This window comes from Lepeophtheirus salmonis, chromosome 10 (genome assembly GCF_016086655.4).
Source record: "Lepeophtheirus salmonis chromosome 10, UVic_Lsal_1.4, whole genome shotgun sequence".
NCBI lineage: Eukaryota > Metazoa > Arthropoda > Copepoda > Siphonostomatoida > Caligidae > Lepeophtheirus > Lepeophtheirus salmonis.
In genome coordinates this window covers 6213708-6241410 of record NC_052140.2, presented here as the reverse complement: position 1 = coordinate 6241410, position 27703 = coordinate 6213708, and the positions used below count along the sequence as shown (strand labels likewise).

The window sequence follows — 27703 nt, the reverse complement described above, 5'->3', positions numbered from 1 at the left end:
TAAAGGAAATAAAGAGGAAAACCGTTAGCTCAGTAAGTATTTTTATACTAATGAATTCATGAAAAACTAAACTAATTATTAAAAGTAATGTCATACCTTGTTGTAACGAAAAAAATAATTTATCTGTTGTTCTAGACCTCAATTTGAAAACTGTTCCAAAAATTCCCACACTTTTATTCTTGCAAAATAGTGTGGTTTTAACTCATTAATATTTACACCCGATGTCTTAAGGGTCAAAATGACCTGCTTTCATAGTTATCCTATAAAACTTCGTGAATATTTAAATACTTTATAATTAACACCTGATTTTTCATTTAATTACATATCAATTTTAAAATTATTATAAAAAATATCCGATATAAATATTTGTCACATAGTATGGTTTATTCGATAAAAACGGGTGGTCCATTGAAATCCGACCACTTACTAAATTAATGAAGGTTGAGAGATTGAAATTACTTCACATTTTGATATATTAAAGCTTCAACAATTAGTTACGGGAAAGAAACCCTGAGCTCTCTAGCTCATGTACAAGTGGAGAAAATGACACTTGAACGTGATCGACGAATTTCCATTCGCTCATTCCATGCAGCTGGGCGTCTGCAGGACCACCGTTTACGCCGTCAGCAAGTCCGAAATGTAGGAAAAAAAGAAGGGATCTGTCAAAAAGGCGAAATTGGACCCGGAGGAGTTATAGAAAACATTCCAGGCCCATTCTCTCAAGTCTATAAGGCCCATACTAGAGATCTCTGGGTTTCACACCAGATTCTCCAGAGAGCTATAAAAAGTGGATGGATAGATTCCTCCACTGCAAGACTCTTTTGAACTCTTTTTTGACAATTTTGGCACCCACAGGCCTGATGTCAACCCCTTCCGCTACACTTTTTGTGTGCATCTCCAGGGGAGGACCTGCAGTGTCCGTCATCGAAACGCCAGGGCCATCAAAGCCACTAACAGACAGCACTGGGACGCCATGACACACGACTATATCCACAGACGGTGTCAGGGCTTCTGTCGTCGCCTGGATGCCATTAATGTTGCTAAGGGTGTCTACATTAATAATTAAGTGAACTCAGACACACATTAATTGATAGTATTATTTTTATTGAAATTATATTGTTAATCAATAAATTATAGCTTGTTGAAGCTTAAAATTCAAAGTGTTTAGATTTTAATGGACCACTCGGTAGTATGAAAAAGAACTTCAACTCTATACTTTTCTAGGATTAAATTTTGCCTCATCACAAGATCTATTCACGCCTGTCAATATCAACAACTCAATGTAGCTTGAAGTTCTGTCATATAGCAGGTTTCTAAATTCTGACCTTATCCACGAAAATCTTCTGAATTTGTCACTTTCATTCTTTGGATTGGTGAATAAACAAAACGCTGAATGAACATTTGAATGAGATATGTCATATTTTTTTGTACCAGGAGTAATTGTTTTTAGCTCCCAGCGGCACTGGTTGTCGATTTCATTCTCTATCAATGATGACCATTCTATCTTATAATTTTTAACAAAAAGAGTGATGTTCATGAAGAAAAAATGTATTCCTCCTTTAAAGATGAGTAAAGTCCTTGACTGCATTTTTTGAATTAATTTTCTTCAGATAGATCTTCGTCGAATTCTTGATCCTAAATAATTCTTTATCAAGGACACTTTAGCAAGTTGCTTTTAAATTTAATTTGAAACCTCAATAACTTCTTCAACATATCTTCAGACTAATGCATATGCATTTTCTGTCTTTGTTGGATTAATAGTTTTAGATAACGTTCATGTAAAAAAATTATTGTAATTTTTATACCTTTGCATCTCTAAATATACTGCTTTTCAATTACAGTGCTCTTATTCTGAATCTATGTCTACAGAAAATGAGTCTACGAGGGAATATCTATATATAAGATACATATTTGTATCTTGAATTGTTATAATAAAAAATAACATGGTCAAAATGACGACTTAGACAATTTTTGTACAAAAAGTCATTTTTACCAAAAAACTTAATGACACAACATCATATTTCTAATATTTAGGTCAATATAGGATAAGAAAATAAATTGACAGTCTAAAAATATCAATAAAATGTATTTTTTCGTAGCTTAAAGTTGAAAACAGGCCAATTTGACCCGTAAGACGATGCAAGGGTTTTGTTGATCAAGAAATAATAATGTATTCCTATTTATGAAATCTCGCAGGCGTTATATATGTAACATGGGGCATGTTTAGCCGAGACTTGTAGTTTAAATAAATAACAAACCTACTGATATCACTACTGAGAGTGAATTTTTATTATTTCCATTTCTCATATATGTATACATAGATTACAAGTATCGTATTCAGCTTCGGAATCTTACTATAATTAATACAAATATGTATACGGTTATATAAAACTGGACATGCGTTGCATAATAACTTGGATAAAAAGACAAGAATGACAAATATAATATTATGTTAGTACAAAGATAAAAATCCTGCTAGTGATGTGTTTCCTTTAACTAATAGTCTATGAAATATATTATTTCTACGACATCTAACGCATCAACAAAGGAGCTTCGTTCTTTCTTCTACTTTCCTTTCCATTCCGTCTCTCTTTTTCTTTTCTAGTCTTCAGTACTTCTTCGTCTCTACTGCATACTCATCCAGGTAGGCATCCAGAGACTAAAGTACTCCCTGGCCCTTAATGTTATCAAGCTGTTATTATTATACTTTCATTCTAGAGGAGTCAACATTGACAGGGTGTTAAGATCAAATCGGCACATTTTTCAGAAATCTTTAAATTGTGACTGAGGCCACATTTTTCGGCGGATTTGCCTAAAAATTGGCCTGAATAGTACATAAGAATCTTGTCAGTTAATGTACTCGTCTCCACTATCAATCATAGACTGGATATGGGTTTGGAAGGAGAAGGAGGCAATTCCTTATCATCTTGGTCACTGTTTCTTTCATAAAGGCAATTAAAGAGTCCTTGATGGTATGAGTTATTCAATTTGTTTTAGATTCAACGTATCCCCAGACAAAGCCCGTTGTCGTCATCTGACTCCCTGGAGTATTCTGTATGAGCTCTCCTAAAACTGGGAACATACCTCCAGAATCTCAATGTTCCATTACGGACCTTTAAAAGGGACGGTATTAACCAAATATATCCTTGTAGGTGAATAATCCTGTTTTCACATACATCCTCACCAATCCCTGCGTATCCAACATATCCTTCAATACTGTTTGTCCAAGTTTGAATCAAGTTCTGCTCTTTCTTATTATAATTTATTATATTTAATACAATTTTATTTGATCGAACTATTTTGCTAATACAAGTGAATTTTTCAGAGTGCACACACAGCCTTTATCCTTTTCGAAGTACTTCGACCAAGTGGTCCAGTATTACTCACTAGCCCTTTTTTATGTAATATCTTATAAGTAATATTCTCTTACAACACCTCGCCCCTAATGTAGCAATTAATTCCCTTGCAATATATTCTTTTCCCTGCAATTTCATGATGTGACGTAATATTTCTTAAGTATCATTTAAAGAGGCATAGTTACTAAAGCACGGCCCAGACAAAATAATCCATCGGATTAAGATCCGGACTGCTGAAGGCTATATTTCTAACCAATGAAGTCATAGCATTGCCCACTCAACTATTTTTTTGCGAATGACGTATTCAGGATCATCAGTCTCAAGAGGAGTCTTACGAGTCTTTTGCAAGGTCCGGATTGGGACGCCAGTAAGACTAAATGCCTCCAAATTTGAAATGTCCTTGTTTTAGTAGACAAATAACATCGTCACGGTGCAACAGCATTCGTCTACTGTAAATTAAATATTTTTTATATCTTAAGCAGCTGTCGCCATGATGCTCAAAACTTCACTAAAGTTTGTTGATACAACAATATTTCTTTAGGTAAAAATAAAAGAGACGCCATCTGGTAGCTGCATCATAAAAAATCGACGGCAGTACATAGAGTTTAATCTTAACAACCTGTATGTATCGGTTAACAACGTGTGAGTGAGCTCATAAAAAACAGGGAGTGAGACAGAAGATTTCTTGGCTAGTAATCTTTTATATTTTTAAGCAAGATTTGCCGGTTCGATGACACCTAATAAATCTGGATACTGCCCCTCTCACGAAACACATTGTATTTATTACGCATTTGTATTATCGATTATGATAGAATGAATTGCTGATTTAGAAATACAATGTTTCACATGTTAACAGCTCTTGTGTATCCTAAATCATCCACAAATTTGATTACAATGCCTATTGGAGGGTATGTACGGTGTGCAAGGAAGAAGGAAGAGAAGAAGGATCTCGAATTTTTCGAGTTATTTGGTTAATTAGCACTTCGAAGGTTCACAAAAGTAGATGGAAGGCCTCAGTATCGGTGGTGGAAGGGCAAACATAAATAAATTAATTAAAAGCATTGAGTATGCAAAAGATCTAGAAAATTATACATGTATGGATGGAAATATATAATACGAGTTCCATCTATACATGTAGAAGTTTCACGTAAAAACTTATTCGAACAATTGTAATCAATAGAATGATAATAAAATTCAGTGATACTTAACTATACTATATATTAAGACTTCAAATAGGTGAAAAACAAATAAATAAGGTTGAACTAGGGATTTATTTATAGACTGTAAACTAAGCGTCTATATAATTAAATTTGATTAGTTGATATCTTTTAAATAAGAAACTTAACTTAAATAAAATTATTAATAATAAACGTTTTTACTTTTTAATTATTGATTATTTACTATTATTGTATAGTTGTTAGGTATAGACATATACAATAAAAGCTCCTAAGACTGTATAATCTCCTACTTGTAACCTAATTCCAACAATTATGATCGATAAAATCATCACAAAATCAAATGATAATTAATGTAATATAATATTTAAGAGTTATTATTATTATGTAACAAATAATAACGATCATGATTATAGACTCTAAACTACGAGTAAAAATCATTCAATTAGGTATTGAATCCACTCTAATCTGAGTTTATCGATGTCCAAGAAGAAAAACTCCAGTATTAATTTTCACACTACGACTCCCCTGCAAAATATTCTTGAAATTAATTCTACTCTCATGATTCGTGGTAGATATAAGAAAAAGCCTCATATAATTATATATGATCTCCTCCGTTCACATTCCTCAGTCAACGGTTGGACTCCAAAGAACTCATCCCCTCCTCCGGATACTCCATAAGAGCCGAATTTATAACTTCTTCCACAAAAAATAGACCTGCCATCTACTTTCGTGACCCCTCGAAGTGCTAATTAACCGAACAGCTCGAAAAAGTCGAGATCCTTTCCCTCTTCCTCAATTAATATATTCTTATAAATTGAGGATTTTCTCCTTTACTGGATTTTTGTTCAAGATTGTTTTATTACTGACACTACCACATATATATATATATATGTAAAGACAACAAATAAAATATCGAGAACAATAACAACGTAAGAAAGTTAAAAATATCCTTTGTGTCATTTATATATTTTTTAAACTATTACAAAAGTTTCTTTAATAAATAAAAAAATATATATAATATATAAATTGAAGAAAAAATATTAGTTGCAAAAAAATTCTTGAACCTTTAAAATACATACAGCTTTCCTCAAAATGATATTAAATATATCTCCAACAACTTCTTCTTCGGACATCCATATGCTGAGTCATGGTGATTTTACACCATTTTTGCTCATAATGCTTGCACATTTGAGACCCATTCATCATGATAATAATGAATTTATAAAGTATAATTGGATTAAAGGAGGCATTTGTATATAAATAAATACAAAAATGAAAGTGTGTATTTTAAATACTAATTCAATAATTAAGTAAGGTTGAGTGATTGAAATTTATTCATATTTCTATATATTAAAGCAAAAACAATTAGTTACAAAACGAAACAAACTTGAGTTCTCTAACCCACGTACAAGTCGAGAAAATGACTCTTGAATGTGATCGACAAATTTCCATTCGTGCACTCCTTGACGCTAGAAAAACCTCTACGGAAGTATCCAAGCAGCTGGGCGTCCCAAGGACCACCGTTTACGTCGTGAGCAAGTCCAAACTGTGGAAGAGGAAGAAGGGCTCTGTCAAAAAGGTCAAACTGGGCCCGGAAAAGTTACAGAAAACAGCCCAGACCAATCCCCTTAAGTTCATATGGACACATGAACGGGATATCTGGGTTTCACACCAGGCAATACCGAGAGCTATCAAAAAAGTGTGCGAAAAGAGCCATGTGAAGGTGGAGAGGCCCCTTTTGACACCAGCAATGAAAAAAAAAACAAATCTCTTTCGTTGCTAGGCTCATTTGAATTAGTGTTGACAATTTTGACCCCCCCCCCTTCAGCCTCGATACCAACCACCTCGACTACGGTTTTTGGGTACATGCCAAGGGGAAAGCCTACATGTCCATCATCGAAACACTGAACCCCTTAAAGCCACTGTCACCCAGGCCAGAACGCTATGACAGATGACCATATCCGAAGCCGGTGTCAGGTTTTTCTGCCTCCGCCTGGAAGCCATCATTACGCCTTAAAGTGGCTACATTAGTAATAAAGAGAGTTCAGACACATATTTTTTATATTATTAATTTTGTTATAGTTCTATTGTTAATTAATAAATTAAATCTTGTTAAATTTTAAAATTCAAAGTATTCAGATTTAAATGGACCACTTGATAAATTCTAGATTTTTGAAAAAAATGGTAATAATATTTGATAATCACTGTAAATCAATTTAAGAAATATATCCAATCCCAAAATTTGAGTTTTCGAGTTTTCGGACACAATACCAAAAAAGGGTGAAGGGTTATCCATCAAAATTCATTTGATGGGAGTTGGAGGGGGTGGGAGGTAGATGAAAGGGAGAGAATATAAGAAAACGATTGTTCGAAAAACGAAAATGTTAGAAAGGACATAAAATATGTATTATAAATATTTAATCCTTCAAAAAAGATATATTTACATGGGGGGGAGCGGTAAGAACTACGGTACACTCTTCACGGTACGCGGTTCAGTACGGTATAATACTAAAATAGTTTTTTATAAATAGAATTAATATAGTTTTTCTATTATTTTTTTGATATTTTATTCTTTAATAATTTATTTTTCTGTACAAATAAATCATTCTTAAATATACTTCACTAAAAACACAGGTTGATATGAAATATAGACGGATTATACTATTACTCATGAATGTATAATTTTTTTTTGCAAAAAGATGAGCTTGTTTACATGTTCTGCTATTAAACAAGACAGATTAGCAGCCACAATATCGCCAGCTGTCGAACAAATTCTTTCAATTGATACAGATAAACCCCATTTTATCACTTTTTAAGTTATACTCTCTTTTTCTTTTTCTTAGACCAGCGTTACCTGCAGTGGGCGATACCTTACCCTGGGGGCGTTGCTTTTATCTAGGGGTACGCTAATGCAAAAAGGGGCCATTGGGGGCGATAGAGCAAAAAAACTGTTACTATATATTATTACATAAAACAAACAAATTGATATTCAAAATTTAAAAAAAAAAATGGGATTACAAGGTAGTAGAATTGAATATGTTGAATTGTATCCGGTTGATAGGATAGAAGTACGTTATATTGAGATAATATTATTACACTTTATTATTGGTGCCTTTATATTTTATTCTATACTCAGCATAATATCACTCTCTAAAGCAAATAGACTACTGAGAATAAATACCTATACTTTATAAAAAACCTTAAATTACAAAAAAGTAAGATCCATAAACTCAACTCCAAATTATCTACCATAAAACATCAAGCAAGTGCTTAAAGAACGTCCAGTAATTATAAAGCTGTATTAAGATATTTTTGTATGAATAATCCTTTATTTTTGAACTATTTAAAAAAAATAATACCTGAGAGTCATGAAACCTATTTGTCTGCTGCTTCAAAAATGTTCAAGGCACAAAAATTTATTGGAAATATTGTTTTAATCAGTTTACATCAATCCACTAACAGTTTCCGTGCTTCATACAACATATCTATGCTGATTGCTACATCTGGTAAGGCTTACACGAATTGGCAGTAAGAAAAATTATACACACAGTTGTACATACATAAGTCACCAGCCCAAATTAAGAAGTTTATATATCTCTCTAATAACTCAGTTCAAGGAAGAATAGATTGAATGAATGAAAACATAGAATATAAATTGTGCAGCATTCTTGCATCAACATAATTTGGCTTTTTCCAAAAGAAAAATAACCCTTTTGCTAACATTCATGCAGTGCAATAGATTGTGGACCAACCATGATAGGTTGTCATCGTTCCTTCATCAGTTTCTTCAAAAGCTGTACCTAGTGTACTTGTAGTAATATGTGCAATCCACAGGCAGGATAAAAATCTTAGTGGTGGACTTCACAAATTAATTTATAATGTTATCACAACAGTAAAGAAGACTTAGGCACATTTCTTCAATGCAAGCATTGGCATTGATAATAATGAACAGTTTTAATGTTTAACACAGTTACATGGCTATCAAAGGGAAACATCTTGAAACTTTTTTTCTACTCTAAAACTTGGTTTTGTGATGATCTAAATAATATCAAGGAGGACATTGCTATGTCAGATATATTCACAAAATTCAATTAAACTAATTTGCAATTGCAAGGAAATGATACCAATCAATTCTAAGTTAGATTTGTTATCTCCAAGTAAGTTATTGAAACGAAATTTAGCCCTCCATGAACTTTAACAGTTTCCAAGCCTCTGTGAATTGGATTAAGAAAATAACATCTCAGATTATCATATTCAGGTGTATTGTCCTCTCCTGGAAGAGTTGCAAAGATATTGGGATTTTTAATAGCTTATAGTACCAGACTGGGTTGTTAATACAATCTTAGAAGTCAGCAGTGCAGAAACAAGAGAGGCAGAGCAAGAATGATTTTTAATCAAGAACCATGGGTACATTTTATAAGTTTATCCGTACGTCATACTCTCTCAAGATCTTCGGACAGTTGGCACTTTGAGGGTCATGAAAGTAAATGGAAGGTAACATTATATGGAGGAAGTTTTTCGTGGACTGAGCCCGCAGAAGATCAAATATAATTAAGTTAAGTACTATAACTTTTTCTTGTATCTACCATCAACAATTACAGTAAAATTACAGGATGAATGTAATTGGTATCATGAAGAGGAACTTCTATGTCATCAAATCCAATAACTCGTGTAACAGAAAAATTGCTATAAACATACCTAAATAGAAATATAGATTACAAACTCTAATGATTCTCTAATCTTACGTGGAAACTTATTCAGCAATTATGATTGATTGAGTCGATATCCCTACACTCCTACTCCAATAATGTATAATTCTTCGTTTCAAAGTTATTTTATTATTATTAATATATTTACACTAACGACTTAATGGATAATTTTTTAGAAGATACATTTTTATACGCGGATGATACGCAAATCATATGTTCTGATTTAAACTCTGTCAATGACGTCTATACCAAATTTATTAACACTGGAGTGTAACTTGTAGAATGGCTATAAATATTAATACTTAGTTGATTACTTAGCCTTAAGAATTTACATCTCTCGTGATCTAAAATTGAAGAGGCACTACATCATAAGGAAGGCCAATCAAAACTTGGGAATTATTAAAGGAAGCTTCAAAACTCGTGACCCTTCGTTTATGGTACAACTTTATAAACTTTATGTCCTCTAGATTTTAATGAACGGATCTGAGATCTGTTATCCTTCAAGAAATTACTTGATTAAGTCCTTAAAAAGGTGCCAGCCAGGCTTGTTTTTTCTCATAGAAGTGCTATTAATCATATAATTACGCTCCACCGAATTTTAAACAGAAAAGGTAAATCTATCCCCCCCCCCATCCTGGATACAAAATAAAGGCTATTTCTTCCACAAAAATGAGACTCTCACTCACAATAACATCTACCTACCAAAACCAAAGATTTACATCTTTAAGCATAGTTTCTATTACAGATCCACAACAATACATTTTGCTTTCGACAGGGAAATGAGGCTGACCTCAAGCGGTCTTTAGTTAAATATTTTTGTGTGTGTGGCACGTATATATGTATATATTTTTTACATTTGTGGTTTACTTTATTATTTACGTTTTTTTTCTTTGCACTTTCACGTTGTTTTTAAAAAATTTAATATTTGTATTTTAAATGATTCACTTTTATTAAGAATGATTATTTTTATATTTTATAAGCACTCAATATAAGATCGTCCTTTATATACTTAGTTTATACCCCGCTGTTTGGAATAAATAAAATTATTAAAAGGCCGCAATAATAGATTTTATACTATCCGCAGTCGCTGTCTCCAATTTTGTGAAAGAAAGAGTAAGTATGACGTGCGGGCAAACTTATACAATGTACCCAAGAACTACATTGAACAATGCCCAAAGTTCAAGATATCATACCAAGATTTTTGACGACAAAAAAATAAAGTATGTGACCTCCATCTAATAATATGAAAGATGGTGAGAATATATTTGATTGCTTTTCCATCATCATATTTGGAAGAACGGCCAAATACCTCCTTCCCATTATTTTATTTTGGAATAAAACCTTGTATGTGTTTATAGAGGGAGGGGGGCGCTAGGGCGCCTTATCAAATACATCAATATTTGAAGGGAAATAGATATTTATGATATATGTTCAATTTAAGAAAAATAATAATATCCAACGGAATTGCTTCGGTTTATTAATATATGTATGTCATGTACAGGGTGGTCGAGATAAATTAAAAAAATATTTATAGGATTAGAACAAATAAACTAAATTTGGAAGAACCATAATGTTTGTATTATTTGAAAGCTATATTTAATGTCATTCAATTATTTATAATGAGATCCGCCTCTCTTGATTACCTCGACCACGCGGCGCCGTAAGATTTGGCAGATCACGCTGACATCTGGTTCTGGTTTTACACTTTCAATTTACATTCCCTAAATGGATGGACTGCACAAAGAAGAAATTAAACCTTCCAACAAGACAGTGCACCGGCCCACAAGCCCAAAAAAGTGCAGGATTGGCTTGCAAAAAGGTCAGAACCTATACGATTTCTATCTCTGGGGGAGGGTCGAGCACGAGTTCGCACGGACCTGTCAAAACTTCTGGCGCCGTAGCTTATCAAGAAAGGTAAAATTCATTATGAACAATTGAATGTCATTAAATGTAGCCTTCAAATAATATAAAAATATGGTTCTATACCATCTAGTTCGTTCGTTATAAGCATTTAAAGATATTACCAAATTATATGGACCACTCACTCAGTATAAAATAAAAAATAAATAAATAAAGATAAAAAACCAAAACATTGATAATAACAAAATATAAGATACGTAACGAACCGAACTGCAGTATACCCCTTACCGTCCAACCCTAATAAATATACATAACACGAATATATTTATAAATACTTTTTAGAATGATAATCTAGTTAGAAATGCTCTTAATTTATAAGTAGGGATAACCTTCATAAAATGAAAAATAATAATCCCTTAATCCATTTAATCGATTCTAAAATCCCCAATCAATATACATAATCATAGACTTACCAGACTCTTCTCCTTGATCCAAAGATACAATTTTCGTACCACGAAGGGACATTTTCCTCTTTAATATATTCTCATTTTGCTGTTTCGTAGTTTGGAAGGAGGTTCGTTTATGAATTAGTTGAGATGAATGTCGACTCCTAAAATAAAAATAGGGGTGTATATTGGATTTGTAAGCAAAAGCCGTACAATATAAATTGGTAGAGGGACTCTGACACTTTTAAAACAGATCTATAATTAAAGATAGGACGGAACCCGGTCGGTTCGGGTCTTTAGTCGTAAATATCCGAGTAAATTTAGGTTACCTGAACTTTCGGATCCAGATCCTCAACCATTGTTAGATGGAATCTTGTATCGAACTTTATGAGCATTTCACCCGAAGTTCTGACCTAAATAAAGTAGCATCCGTATTATGGTTACATTTTTACGGATTACTGATGTTCAAAGAATAAATAACCAAATGAAATTACTATTAATTAATAACTAGAAGTTATTAATTAGTAGCAGTGCTACCCAGCATTGTCCGGAGTAATTAAACATCGGCTGAAAGTCAAATTTTGCTTTAATAATATAGAACATAACTCCCTCAGAAATCTTCAGTGTACCTCTTTGTTTTTAATGTGCACGCTCACACTTGCCTACTCAAAACTTATATTAATTCATATGTGTTCTGTTTTCGATAATTAAATAACAATAACAAGAGTTTGAGGGGAAAAAATTATTTATTGGGGTACTTTAGTCTTTAGAGGGCTCAAAAACAAAAATAGACAAAATTCATTTTATTACATAGCATGTAATTGAAATCTTATTATAAATATACTGAAATGCACATGAATTATGATATAAATAAGACCTCAATAACAAAAAGAAATAGCTTCCTTTTTGTACATGCACACGCCTTCAATGTTTCATTAATACATCTATATTCTTATATCAATTTTTTTATATAATATATATCAGGGAGCACTATATATAGTGCACTTTATATGACCGTTCGGTGCTATATGCACACGACTTCAATATTTTAAAAATGGTTACGGATCCAAGACAATTCTTTATCAAGCAATACTATAGTATTTTTAAGATCCGTAAAAGTTCGAATAGTTGAAGCCGGTTCGGGTTTCGGATCATTTGGATAGTACAACTTTACTTATACCCTACCCAGGTACTTTGAATCTGTGTCCAAGAACTTTCTCATCTCTAACAATAATACATTTGCGGGTGAACGCCAATGAGGTAATCCCTAAATGTATGAGATAGACCCCATTACAAGCAAAAGGTATTTTATAAAAAAAATAACAACAACGAATACAATTATATTCCATTTAAAAACAAAGTCTTTGGATTTCTCAGCTATCCATACACTAGGGAAGCGAGCATTCTCTGCGGTCAACTTGAGTGGATTATTGGAACAAATCTAATCTCTTTGAGTACGAAGTTAAATTTTATTCACACTTAATTTTCTTATGTAACTATTATTTAAACAAAAAATATAATGATAGTTAGAAAGTCAATACTCTAATCCTAAAATACTGTACTAGGAATAGGAATTATGTTTAAGCTTTTAAATTTCAAGGGATACGCCGAACGAATTTATAGCTAGTAGAGTGAAAATCAAAAAAAAACAAAAAAAATACTCCCGTTAAATTTAAAATATTCCTATAATGATTTCTTTTAAAACGAGCTGGGATTAAGAGTACACATTTCAAAAAATGTCAACAGATTGTTGCCTCTGGGAAAACATAAATTCTAAATTTCAAATAGAAAGAAAATTTGTCTAAGAATATTTACTTTTTATAATGGGCTCGAAAAAGAAAAACATAGAATCCCAAGTTTCGGGGAGTTCGAAAACTTTTGAGGATTTCCGAGTAACACTAGGCTTTTTATGCCCACGAGTCGAGTTTTTTGCGATTTTCTTTATTTATTTCATAAAACTCGAATACAATTTTGCAAGTTTTGCTCGTGGCACATCCCTAGTTTCAAATAAAACTATTTCAATTTTCCATTAAAAATCATTGAAATATTGCTATAACTAACCATTTCAATTCAAAAGTCAATACTACAATAAAAAAGGCGTCGATATTTCATTAATGCGACTACATTTATATTTCTTATATCGAAAATATGAATATGAATAGGATATATTTGCATTCAAGCAAACATAAACATAATTTATAATTGCTAATAGTGCTTGCATTGTTTTTAGAGTCCACGTGTCTTTATGGAATTCCTTGACCCGATCCGACACAAAAAACAAACAATCACGAAGTAGTAATTGATGAACAATCTAATTTTTGATGTTTCAAACCTGGTCTAACTGTAACCTGTTTTAAGTACGTCACTGCACTAAGTGGCCATATCCTGCAAAAAACAACAACAGAAAACTGTTTTGATGGGTCGCCTGTACTCAGTTGTTGCATGATAAGTTTCCCTTGCCTGACTGCTTAATACAGGTATGCCTGTATATAACATAATTAAATGAAATTTAAAGGTACGACCTCTATTTTACATTCAACACGACCTTTTTTTAATAGTTTTCTTTTAAACCAATAATTTAATTTGAATAAAAACCAATGTCAAATGAAAACTGAATCAAATTATGTTCATTACTATTCAATAATCCACTTTGGCGTCAATAAGAGCCTCAGCTCGACTTTGGAAACAGGATTAGGTATTGATAGCAGTCTCCTTTTGTAGATTTCAGAATTCCTTCCAGATCATGGGCATCAGCTGAGATTTTGTATTGGAGGAGGATCTATTGGCGATTCGCTCAACTGAGTTCTCCACAAATAAGTACTTGAGGTTGAGGTAAGGGGATCTTTGAGGCCAAATATGGTGTCCAACCAAAGAAAAAAAAATTCTGAAAACCATGTCAACGTTTCTTTGTAGCGTGACTTTTCTGCTGATTCATAATCACCTCCAGATTCTTCTTGTTCCTTCCTGACTCTCAAAAAAAAAAAAAGAAAAAAGAACTGTACAGGGTTAAGAAGTTTACAATATTAACATTGTCTCATCCAGTACGGATCGCAACAAATACAGTCTTCTCCCTTTTCCCCATTTGTTGAATAAATACTTCGTCGATCGATACAATTTTTTGTTTGACACCAAACACTTCTGTCTGGCTATCCGACAAAAGAACAAACAACTTCCTACTTGTGCATGCACTCAAAGTTTTTTGTGAAACAACGGCGCACACTGTATATTATAAAATAATTTCACCTACACATCACCATGAATTTTGAGGTATGTGTAAAACTACCACTCTTCTTTTCTTTACAAAAAAAACATCAACATCCTGATCAAAATGCCCTTCTCAACATTCAGAAATGAATCGCTATCTCAGAACAAAATAGTGAGCGAACGCTTGAGCAAGAGAGCACAGTAACACACAGAAGGACGATGTAGTCCTTCTCATCCTCAACAGCCAAGATATAGGGTATAATTTTAGTGGCGTCTGCAGGTCTTGGGCTGGATAATTCCATCTCTCCAAATTAAGGAATTATTACTTTTTATTAGAAATTCGGGCAAATTATGCAGCAGATCAAAAAATTTAATACATGAATTTTTTTTTAAATAATTTAATTTTTTTGTGAATAGCTGGGGTTTTTGAAAATTTTTTCCAAAAAATATTAGAAATTAATTTTTTGTTCAAAAAAAAATCATTTTTGTTAGAAGATATGGATTTTCGAATTTTTTTTTTTTTTTCTAAATAAAATTCAAAAACTGCGTTCTCCCTAAGTTTAAGTGTGGCTCACTACTCATACTCACTTCAAGTAGTTTTTTTAGCAATATTGTCATAATATATCCTTGATAATGAGGATAGCGGTTGCGATAGGTTGATCTCCCTTGTGGACAAGCAGTTCACCTGCGTAACCCCTGGGCGAGGGTATGTTATAGTATATAAAAAGGGATCACTGATACTCATGATATTGGTTACATAAGGTTTTGATCACACTTAGGGACAAGCTATCCACCTGCACACCCGTTTGGCGGAGGTATTTTTTGCAAAATAGAATTGAGTCTCTTTTGGCAATTTCGTATCATACTATTAAACACCAGGTTAGTGATTTTACTATACCAATATTCACAGAATTGTTGATACAATATACAATCAAGCCAGTATAACTGTTTTTCTTTCGTTTTCATAGAAAATTAATTAAAAATAAAATGTTCTTATGCAAAGCAGTACTTATTAATTAATTATATAATATGTATGTATAAAATATTGTAAAAAAAAAATCTTAATATAATCATTCATGTATCTAAAATGAAGTTAAGCGTGACGAAACCTTCACTACCAACTAATTTAGATGCAAGCTAGTATAAAATTAAAATAGAATAATTGCAATCAAAATTTCAAAATAATATGTATGCAAATCACGATTTAATTATGTTTGCATCTCTGCACCTCTTCTTCAAATAGAGCCGTTCCGTAATTACAGTTTTGTTTGGAAGAGGAAGGGGCTGACTGAAATAACTATGGATAACTAATGTAGTTAATTAACATATTCTGGGTATGTACATAAAGCAAAAAAATGGCTCAAAATAATTTAGTAGTTATCATGAACTATAGGAACATTCCAAGCCAAATCAACCACTCAAAAATAGGACAATTTATGATTTCATTTTTTCAAATATGGTACATATTTTAATATTAGTTAAAAATACAAAAATACCAAATTTTAACCTTTTTTTAATCCTTAATAGTGTTGTATCGGTCCTTATTTCGGACCGTGGTCCCGTCCAATCCCACTGGTCCGTCCTTTAAGAAGGTAAAATTGATCCCTCGTGACGTTAATGAGGATATTTTTCCTCCTTTTAATTATTCCCATATATACCTAATAGTAAATCATATAACCAAGTAATGATATAATATGTTCGTATTATATTCTATTATAATGAAATATGTGCTATAGTCTGAATAAATAGTTAACATTTCTTATTTGGCTTAATAAATCAACGATATTTTTATGAAAAATTCCAAGGACCGGTCCTAGACCGACGATCTTAAGGACCAGTCCCGAGGGCCGATAGTTATTATGACCGGTCGTCCCAAAGACTGATGGTCCTAAGGACCAACTGGACCGGACCGAATAAATACAGGCCGATAGACCACTAATTCTTAATATATAGAGTACTCACACTTAGATAAACGAATGAAATCATCTTTTATAACTTATGCATAGTAATGTAAAGGTGTATTCATTATTATTTAACTCCTGAGTAGCGAAATTACTTTTCAATTATATTCAAGAACTGATTGAACATTCGTGTATCCTCATAAAAGACGGAGGAGAGTAACTTTGACGATTTGATGCAGAGTTATAATTCTAAGTCTTTGTTCCACTTATAGTGGAATTAAGGATCGATATGGGAGTAATCCTTAGCAATTATCTTATTTATTTATTTCTCCCCCTCTTCCCTTGTCACAGCTGATTGCAGCTGATAACTAAGCTGTTCTCCTCCATAACATTTTTCAAATTGTCAAAGTTACCTTTTGGACCCAAGAACTATTCAAAATGCCTCTAGAAAATGGCGTAACTGTCAACATAAATTAGACCTTTTGAATGATATTGCCCACAATTTAAATTTATCGATGTATTTATTATTTATTTTTCACAGAAAATATTTGTTCGTTTTTGTGTATATTCAATATTTATTGATATTAATTCTTCGAGAAAATAAATATTTTTTTATGTATTTATATTCTTTTGTTCAATGCTTATGTGATGTATTATATTAAATAAAAAAATTATTTAGTTATGCACGAGGGTGGTCTGAAAAGTTTCCGCCCTCTACGTGAAGATGGCAGCACGCGTAAATAACATTTAGTGACATTTATCTAGCATCTGTTGACAGTTACTAAATATTGTAGAGGCATTTTGAGTAGGTCTTGGGTCTAAGAGGGGATAATTGTAACTATTTCATATTACCTATGAGTACTTACAAGTTACCAAAGTGATCATGTAATCCGGCCTGCCAGAACTTTCAATTTGATGTATTGTACCGACTCCTGGGCAAGACAGGGTTATTTTGACAAAATACACAACCACTCACAACCTATGAAATCACTATTGCTAGAATTTTTAATTTAATGTATCGTAGCGACTGCTGGGCAAGAAAAACAGATTTTGTCAAAACACTACTATGATCTCAATATTAAAAGCGTGGTGGAAGTCAAACATCAGTCGTACACGCGTTATGGTATAACCTTGTATTTTGTCTCATATCATTATGACGACAGGGTAGTTTATATTTGTATTAATGTCATAATATTTACATTAAATTCAAAATAATCTAATGTAAGACTCTGAACTCACTCCTGGGTTTAAAAATTGTTTTTTTGTTTATTTCATTTTTCAATGTTTTTATGTTGTATGTTTACCAAAGAGTTTACATAGTTTTCCTTTGTTTTTATTAAAGCGTTAAGCATGAAAATATCAAAAGTTGGCCGGTGTGTATTATAGCATAAAAAAAGGTTATTTGGTGCTCAAACACGCGGCAGCGGTGGAGTTTAAACTGCCTTGAGGCCTGGCACTTCAGATGTACAACCTGAAGGCTGTTGTGTATTTTGTGATATAACAAGGGTTCCTTGATGCCCAGGCAAGCGGCAACGGATAAATTTAACTTGTCTTGGGTGCCCAGCAGTTCACCTAAGCAACCTGTAGGCCAGGGTGTATTATAGCATATTAGAAAGGTTCTATCCTAGCATGTTTCTTTATTATTCTGTAGTTTTATCGTCGGAATATAATATCAATTGTAACAAAAAATTGCACACGATAATATTGTCTGGCAATGAAATTAATCACCATCATATTCCTTAGAATGATGTTGCTTCACGATGATATTACCCACAATGATTTTGTTTCACAATGATAATGTGCACAACGATTTTGTCACGCAACCTTTTTACCACAATTATTTTACCAGGCACCAATTTAAAAAAAAAAACCAACGAATATCAACATTTTAAAAACTGACAATTTGAAGAATGTTTTAAAGGAGAGTAGCTGAAGTGTCATGACGTTTCAATGGATCAGCTGACACGAGAGGGAGATGGAAATAAACAAGGTAGTAGGTAAAAATTACACCTATGTGGATCCTTAGAAACAACAAACCATATACCTAAATTTAAACCATGATTCGAAATTAATGAAGACCAAAAAGGTAACAGTGGAACAATTTAAAAAATATTAATGCAAAGATTTTTTTCCTCTTACCTAGGAAAAATTTGACATAGGTCCGGATCAAGGCCGGGTTTTATAAGATTTGAAGAGACTGGTTCAGACTGAATTTGTTAAAATTATACTACTCTAAGACAGGTATAGGATTTCCAGATCCAAAGCCAACACTAATAATTTTCTTTGTATCTTTTTTTAAATTATAATAAAGGAATACTTTATTAAATTTTCTGATGGAGGGAGTTGTTCTCGCAAAGACGATCAAATAGAGAATGAACATTGCATACAACCATGTCCCTCTTTATAAACTAAAATTGAATTTTTTTTCTACAAAAGTCACGTCCCAGGGCGTAATTTGGCCCCCAATTATTTTTAATAATGATTATATATTGGTCTTATAACAGTGAGTATTCCATATTACCTCCAGTAAGTCCCGCCACCCTCCAATAACAAAACCTTGAATACGGTTCTGTATTTATATTGCTCGGATTTTCGTTAATACTATTTTTATGTTATGTAAGAATGACGAAAAAAAACAGAAATAGCATAAAGAGATGTTCTTTTTTGTTCCCCTCAGTGAACCGACCTTCATACTAAACACATGATATTCCCATACACTAATAGTATTAATAGTCATTATGCAACATTCAAAAAGATTGAAAACTATTGCATAATTTTTAGTCGTTATGAAAATCAAAAAAATACAGTGTTACACTAATATTTGTATTTAAAACATATACCTGGTGGTTAGATTAAATATGTCATCTTTAAATTGTGATGGAGGCGACATTTTTTGGCAGATTTACTTGAAAATAGGCTTGAATTGTACAATGTACATATTTATATACAAAATGAGCTCATTTGCTGTATCCACCTCCAGCATCAATGACGGCCTGTATTTGGGCCCGAAAGGAGGCGCAGGCTATAACGAAGTCGTTCCTTGGTATGTTAGTCATTGACGGAGACAATCAAAGAATAATTAATGGCATGATATGTTGGATTTGTTTTAGATTCAACGTTGCTTCAGACAAAATAAACCATCAGATTAAGATTCAGACTACTGGGGCCATATTTATATATAGAGCAGCTTTCTCCAAAACATCATTAAGTCAGTTAACAACCTTTCTCCCAGGTAATAAAAGAGACGCCATCAGACAGCTGCATCATAAAAAAATTGCCATGCCCTGTATATTTTCTCAGCTTGTGAGTAAACAAGAGAGCTCAAGTTTGCTTTGTTTTGTATCTAATTGTTTATGTTTTAATATATCGAAATATGGATTAATTTGAATCACTCAACCTTCATTAATTATTGAATTAGTAAGTGTTCAGATTTTATTGGACCACCCGGTAGAGTATAAGAAATATTGATGAAGAAATAAGGGTATGGCATGAAATAAAATATAATAGAGTTGGATTCGAGTATTATTTGAACTATAAAAACCGATTTTACTAAAGTCGACAATTTTCTCAACCAACAAAATAATATTAGAATGACTCGACTAAACTCGAATGATCAAAGCAAATTAATTAGTTCGAGTATAGAGGGTTTTCATGGGTCCTCAGGATTGTTGATGTTGGCCATTTTGATGGCCTTGACAACCAAGTACAATAACCATGAAAACCCTTTTTTTTCATCAATATTATGGAAGATTATGAACTACTGGATGTCAAAAAAAATGAGAACAAGAAATATAAAAGGACTTAAACCTTACTGTCAATCAAAGATATATCACTATATTTTTTATTAGTTTTATTACATATCTGATCCTAAAATGTATTAAAAATATGTCAATTCGTCGTTATACAATCTTATTTTCATATTCTACAGCGTTTGTCAGCGAATCGGAGGGGAAAAAACTAAGCCAATTCATTACCCATTTTCCCCTATACAGTCTCCTAATTTTGGTGGATTCAGTAAGTAGCTGATATTTCCTTCTGACATTTGAAGTCAAGCCGAGGTCCCCCACTGCTCTACACACTTTGGCTTCCAAGACACTCAACTCCCTGAAAGTTTTTGCTTTGATCATGTGGGATTGTTCGTGATGGTGTCCCCAATTGCTTTAAAAAATCCTCAGTCCTCACTTTGTTCCTATCTCTACTCCCCGGATTCTTCTCCAGACTTTCCCTATCCTTGATCTTCTTCTTCACCTCATAAACAAGTGTCTTTCCATAAGGAACAATTTCACAAATTGAGAGCACAGGTATTCTGGTGTGGAGCAAGTCAGCAACTCGTTGTTGTTGTTTTTTTGGTTTCCATTTCAAACACTTGTTTTTGCTTGATTTGATCAAAACAAAAATAATTTGAAAGTTGAAATTAGGAACTTAAAAATCTCTGTTCTACAAAATCTCTTAAATTTACTTTATTATCGAAAATTGGGTTTCAAGATTGTGATTTCCTGACGCACAATGTAGATAAAAATCAACTATTACAATAAAAATGATATTATATGATATTACTATTCTCATCTCAAATTGATCCAAAAAAGTATAAAAATTTACAAATCTAGACATTTTTAATACAATTTACTTTGATTTAATTCAAATATCGCTGTTTATCATAGGCATCAAGTAGTATCCAATGCAAGTTTTAAGTTTTTATCTATTTTTAAAGCCATTTGACAAAGTTTTATCTAGATTTATTAAAAAATTGTCATTTTTTATCAAGAAAAGAATGGTATAACAAGTGGATTCAAATATAATGAGAAAATATAGTAAATAAATAATTCAGGAAGTATTGTCAAAAATACTGTAAGATTTGTGTCATAAAAGAAATGCTCTCTGAAAAAATCAAAAAGATTATGTCATAAATAATATATAAGCTGATTTAATCTGTTCATACAGTTCAAACATTTGAGTGCATTTACATAATTAATAACTAGAGTGGCAACGATAATATATGAGGTACCTAATTATAATATTATCATCGATTATTTTCCATTAATCTTTATGTCCTTGACAATCAAAGTATCTCGTAGTCCCTGCACTGTTTCTAGATATTTAATTTGTTTTTTTTTTAATTAATAGGATATGATGACTGATAAGCAAGAGAGTACTTTAGTGCAACTTGTACAAATATTCAATGCCACATGCAAAACAACTGAGATAATTAATAAATATGACTACATTGTTATGTCATAGATCAAAAATTAATTAATTAATCTGTAAAATTGTTCCACAAAGTATCATACCCTTTATTGGACTCAATGAAACTAATCTGTATGATTATTTCGGTACATATGTAGGATCGGGGACCGTAGTCTAGTCCACTCCCACTTGTCGGAGGTAAAATCGATCCCTCGTGACGTCATTGAAAAAGTTTTGCTTTTTTAAATTATGGGAATACATATGAAATTGAGTTTGGATCTTCTGTGGACTTAGGAGGCCGAAACTTTGCATAGGTACCTCTTTTGAACCTGGTCAGGCTAAGACAGGGGTGGCAATTTTCAGAGGGGAGGGTTAATTTAAGGGAGGCTTATTCTATACCCAAAACACGAAAACTATTTTTGAAGCTCAAGGGGACTAGATGGGGTTTGAGTTAAAGTGACTGGGGGTCTCAAAAAACAACTGTACGAATAAATTTCTGAATTTATTCAAAATCAAAAAAGTTAAGCGCAAAAATATGCATCACTGAAAATTGTAGTTTTTTTTTTTTTTTCAGGTGCAAAAAAATTGGTTTTCCAATGGAAAATTGGATTAGCAGATCAAATAAAGTTTCTAGAAATTATTCTGGAAATTTGTTTGCATATAAACATAACATATCTAAAATATCTGTCATTTTCTGAATCATTTTTCAATTTTTTTCTCATTTTTAAATCAAGCGTCAATTTCCCATTTTTAAATAGAAATTCCACAAAACGACAGTTTGGTAATACAATTTTTAATTGAAACATTTCCACTTTTTTCAAAATAGTGTATTTTTAATTTGTTGAACATTTTGCGACATTCGCACAAATGAACCTGTTATCCAGGTTATTTTTTGACTAAATTATTCTCTTTAACTTTTTTTTCTGTATTTAAGTCAAAAGCATATGTAGATTTGTGTTCCTCTTTACAATGGCAATAAAAGCTATTAACTACTTTTTTTTCAATTTTTTTGAGAATTTTTATTTGGCAACTTTGGGACAAGAATAAAAAATTCATATCACATCTAGACCATTTTGGGATACATTTATTTGAAGTTTATAAAACAATATTTTATTTTTTTTAGTTCATAATAATATATATTTTATTATGCTAGCCTACGCCAACGGGTAGTTTCTAAGTATGAAATCTTATCTTCCTAACCTCATCTACCGTCAACCAATGATACTAATACAACAAAAGATACACACTCCTATAGCCATTTATCGATTTCTTTCTACTATATAACGAGCAGACACTGATATACCGTATCGAAATCGGAAAACCGATATATCGGCCAAAATATCCAAGAAAATTATTATAAATTTCGATATTTACTCTAATATCTTAAACTAGCATTAGTAGGCCAGTTGATAAGCCTCAAACAAACTCTGGCTAAATAATATAGAATATAAATCCCTAACTGTGTTATTCTCAGTTTTTCATGCGCATACTCACATATAGTTGCACAATAGAGTCAAGGAGTACTTTATTCTATAGAACGCTACCTGGCTAAGCCTTAGCTACACACTCTCCTTGCTATGCCTCATCTAAAGTCACATTCATTACTTGTTTTATATATATATAATGAAATTCCTTTCTTTTTTAAAATGAAGCTCACGCTCGTTGCAAAATCCCTTCAAGTTTTCATTATCATGACTTTACTGTTATTCAAACATGACTGTACAGATTACATACAGACATACATGACGTTTTTTTCTCGCTAGAAGGATCACGATGAAACGTCCTTATTTCCTTATAGTACATCCTTTTAGATTGAAGGAAGCAAGAGATGATGTTATTATAAATACCCGAGAGGCTACGTAGATACAGACATACCTTTGTGTATTAATATAGATAATGCAATCAGAAAAATGAGTTAATGGAGAAAAAAAAAAGTTGTTCAATTATTGTAACCAATACACAAACTAAGATTAATGAATGAATTTATATATATTGACTTATGTACTTCTTAAGAACAGTGTGATACAAAATTTGGTCTCATCAGGTAAAAAATACTTAATAGATTTATTCATTACCAAAGTCTTGTCAAGTTTGGCTTGCGTTGATGCTATATTTTACATTTACAACTAGTGATGGGACGATTAATCAGAGAATCGTTTTTTGTTTTTTTTTTGTAAATAGGGAACTATTTATTACTTTTCTAAGGTATGAAAAAAATCGTTTTTTTGTTTTTTTTAATCGTAGCATCATTAATTACAACTCATAAGGGCCACCGTTGGTGGTCGTCATTACTTATATTCAGAGCTTGAATGCCCTACAGATATTCACAATATATCGATCAGACAAAGCAGCTAGCTCCTTCTCCAAGGAGGCCTTTTGGTATTCTATATTCCTGTGGGAGGTCTTGCTGGCCTTCCGCTCCCCTAATCCCCATATTGCGTAGACGAGGGGTGAACAGTCAGGAGAAGAACGGGCCACATGTTGAAGGGCTAGAATTGCATGAATTTTTGTAGATATGATTGCTTTATGGCCAGGAGCACTCTTTTGTTGCCAGGCATTATTTTCTCCCTTGAAGTTTTCATCAGTCCAAGGGTTAACAATCAATTTCATGACTTTCAGATACTCTTTGGACCTGGTTATTAGACTATTAGGGGATTAATATAAAAGCATTCGCTTTCCGTTGGAGGTCACCATCCCGGGCATCATGGTTCTTGCTGAATATTTTGTCTGATTGATTGATTGGAGGCATGCTATCCACACAGAAGGTCAGGTCTTAAATGCCCCTTTTGAATACTCCCAAGATCATTACTATATTATTAACGTAATGATGTATGTAATTTTTTTTTTTACATTCTACATAGTCTCCACCTCAAAAATAAGTGTCGCAATGAGTTCTAGGTAATTTTTCCACGAACTTTTCCCCCTCTGTTATTTATGCATCTTGGGGAATTTACTGTGGTTCAGATTCGACACCCTTTGGACACACCCAAAACCTCAACAATATTTTACATAGGCACTTGGGCTTGAACAAGATCAATCACCATTGGTCTTTTGGACACCTTCATTATAAGGCTCCTTGTTAGTACTTTGCTGTAACCATGCACGTTATGCAAAGAAACCTCTTCTATCAGATCCTGATCAAGAATGAGGATAAAACAAGATAAGTTACCATGAATTAGCAACACTGTAGATAAAATGGCTAAGAACCACTGTTTATTCACCTTCATCTTAGGTTAACTATAAAATTCGATCATCCATCAAATGCCCATTTCTTTAATGATGGCAATATCTTCATTAGAACAAATACGGCTCACCATGAACATAAAATGTTCATCACACATAAGTACCTTTCTCTTTTCAGATATATTTGTATTTTTTATAACGAAATAGACAGGTAATATATTATCATGTATGTACATTGATAGACTAGTACATTAAATTAAGGAGAGTGATAGGAAAAGTACCGTCCGTGGGCAAAGAATAATAAAAAGGTAATACCACCACAAGGAATGGAGAAGAGATCAATATTAATGATGGAGAGTTTTGATGAAGATGGGATACTCCTTAATTATATATAAAGAAGTAGAGTGTTCAAATTTGTTTGTTAAACTTCTTCTTTTTTTTTCGTTATCATTTTTAAATAGTCATCCTATTCACATTTTTTATTAGTTATCACTATTATTTAATAAAAGGGAGAGAACATCTATGCTTAAAGTGTAACCACGAGCACTGGCACCAGAATGTATTTGGAAGTAGGTGGCCAAATTATATCATAGCAATGTCAAAGAAAGACGACCACATGATCTTTTTTATTTGGGCAGGTCAGTAAATAGGATTTTTCTTGGGGGATGAGAGGAGTGGTTATTGGTACCCTGACCCCCCACCCCCCGGATTCCGGCAAAACTAACTCGAGAGTATGTGCTCATGATTGACGGAAAGTAATCATTATAATCAGTGTAACTCCATCTGACCAATTGAAGGCACATAAAAAAACGACAGCTGTCTGTTTGTGAGTAATTGTGTTAAGTATGACGCAACTTTTGTCCTTTCTAAAGCCCTGGATAAAAAACTATTTCGTGTTTTAATTTTACACTGCTCTTTGATAGGAAGAAAATACGGCTCAAGCTAAGGAAAGGCTTCAAAAGTCTCAGAAGGACTCCGCTCCATAAGTGAATAAAAAGAATGAATTTAAATAAAAAAGTCAATTTTGAAGAAAAAAAAACAAAAACTGAGTTTTATTTATTAAGCCTGGTACTTTTCAGCCCACATGTTAAGTGTAAGTTGAGCTTAGAGTAGAATTGAGGATCGTCTACGGAGTAATTGCTGCCAATGACTCTATACTTGATACAAAGTGAGGTGTGTGTTAATTTCTTTCATCTCACAACCTGTTGCATCTAACTTCATTAAATATAAGCTGCTCGAATCAAAAACATTGTTCCTATGTTAATACTTTTTAGTTTTTTTACATTCAGAAAATGCTTACGGTTTACAACCCAACAAATGCCCTCCTTATTCCCCTTTTTTTTTTATAGACCAACTATGGGCGATTTTGTAATTTTTTTCAATTATTAAAATAGTTGAAGTTGTAAAAAAATATGAGACGAAAGAGATCAACACAAATCCTATTAAATTAAAATTAACTATAAACTTTTCTGCTTAATATAAACAAAAAATAAACACTTAAAACTTTAATCATTATTCTCACTGCATGTTAGTGTTGGTATGTATCTTTCAACCCTTTTTTTACAAGGAGATAGAGGATATCTGTTCGGCGTTTCACAGGGCATTAAGAAATAAAAATTAAATCTAAATGCTCTGCTTCATATAAAACAAAAAATAAAAGACCGTAAAATTTTTAGAATTATTCTCGCTACATGTTTTGCAAACATTTATTTAGAGGTGATTCCAGGCGTTGTCCGGAAATTAAAGTTTTATTCTGAGCTTTTCTGTTTCATATAAAATAAGGAATTATTATCGCATCATGTTTTATGAATCTTTGCACATTTTTTTAAAGGAAGTTATAAGTTATAAGGTTTAGAGAATAATTAATATTTAAGATGAACTTTAGTTTACACATCTTTCATATTATTGTCAAAAATCCTCAATTATTTTATTTTTTTTCTTCTCTATACCTAATAATTTTTTTTTTAAATGTGTGCAAAGATAATTACAATATACAGTTAAAAAGTACTTAGAATTTTAAAGTCTTTATTTGACATATAAAATAGTGGTTTGTTTGTCCAAAAATTATTTTTTAGGAAAATGTTAATTTAAGGGCACCATAGCTATTCATAAAAAAATTAATTTTTGGAAAACAATTTCAAAAATTCATAGCTATTCACAAAACATTAAACTTTTTGGAAAAAAAAATTCAAAAATCCAGAGGAGTTCTTCAAAAAATTTCAAATACTACATTTTTTTCAAAAAGAGTTTTTACTCCTTTTTTTGAGTAAATTTTTTTGATCCTGACCAATTTTTTTTATAATAAGCAAAAATCCCCTCTAGCCCAACTCTACAGATGCTCCTGGTCTTAGGCCAATGAAGAACCAAAACAGTATAATTTAAACTAATTTCTAATATAATTTATAAATATTATAATACAAGTTAATTATTCAGAGATTTTATACATTAAAATAAAATATAAACAGATGAAATATTTATACATACTTTTTGTCAGGTTCTCACCAATAGAGTTATGCATATTTTGTGAGGGATTATATCCAAAAAGCTGTGAACATCATTTAATATAAGCAACACAAAATACAAAAAAAATCAACGCAAAAACGTTTAAAAAGCATAAGCTCATATCTCAGAATTCTCTGAGTTTTTTACAGGATGTAGATATTATTTAGTTATGGAAAAACC

General features: G+C 32.2%; 1 protein-coding gene across 6 annotated transcripts in view; it reads right to left on the bottom strand.

Annotated features, from left to right (window-relative positions):
• Window positions 1–27703, bottom strand: part of Mekk1 (mitogen-activated protein kinase kinase kinase 4) — a 163082-nt gene that overhangs the window by 103494 nt on the left and 31885 nt on the right. For 4 of the 6 annotated variants that reach the window (XM_040720933.2, XM_040720934.2, XM_071891533.1 and 1 more), the window contains exon 3: window positions 11577–11713. In XM_040720933.2, coding sequence (XP_040576867.1) covers window positions 11577–11713 — 137 coding nt within the window. Of the gene's footprint in view, window positions 1–11576; window positions 11714–11878; window positions 11958–27703 lie in introns of those variants that run through there. The other 2 variants (XM_040720937.2, XM_071891536.1) reach the window with 1 other exon arrangement.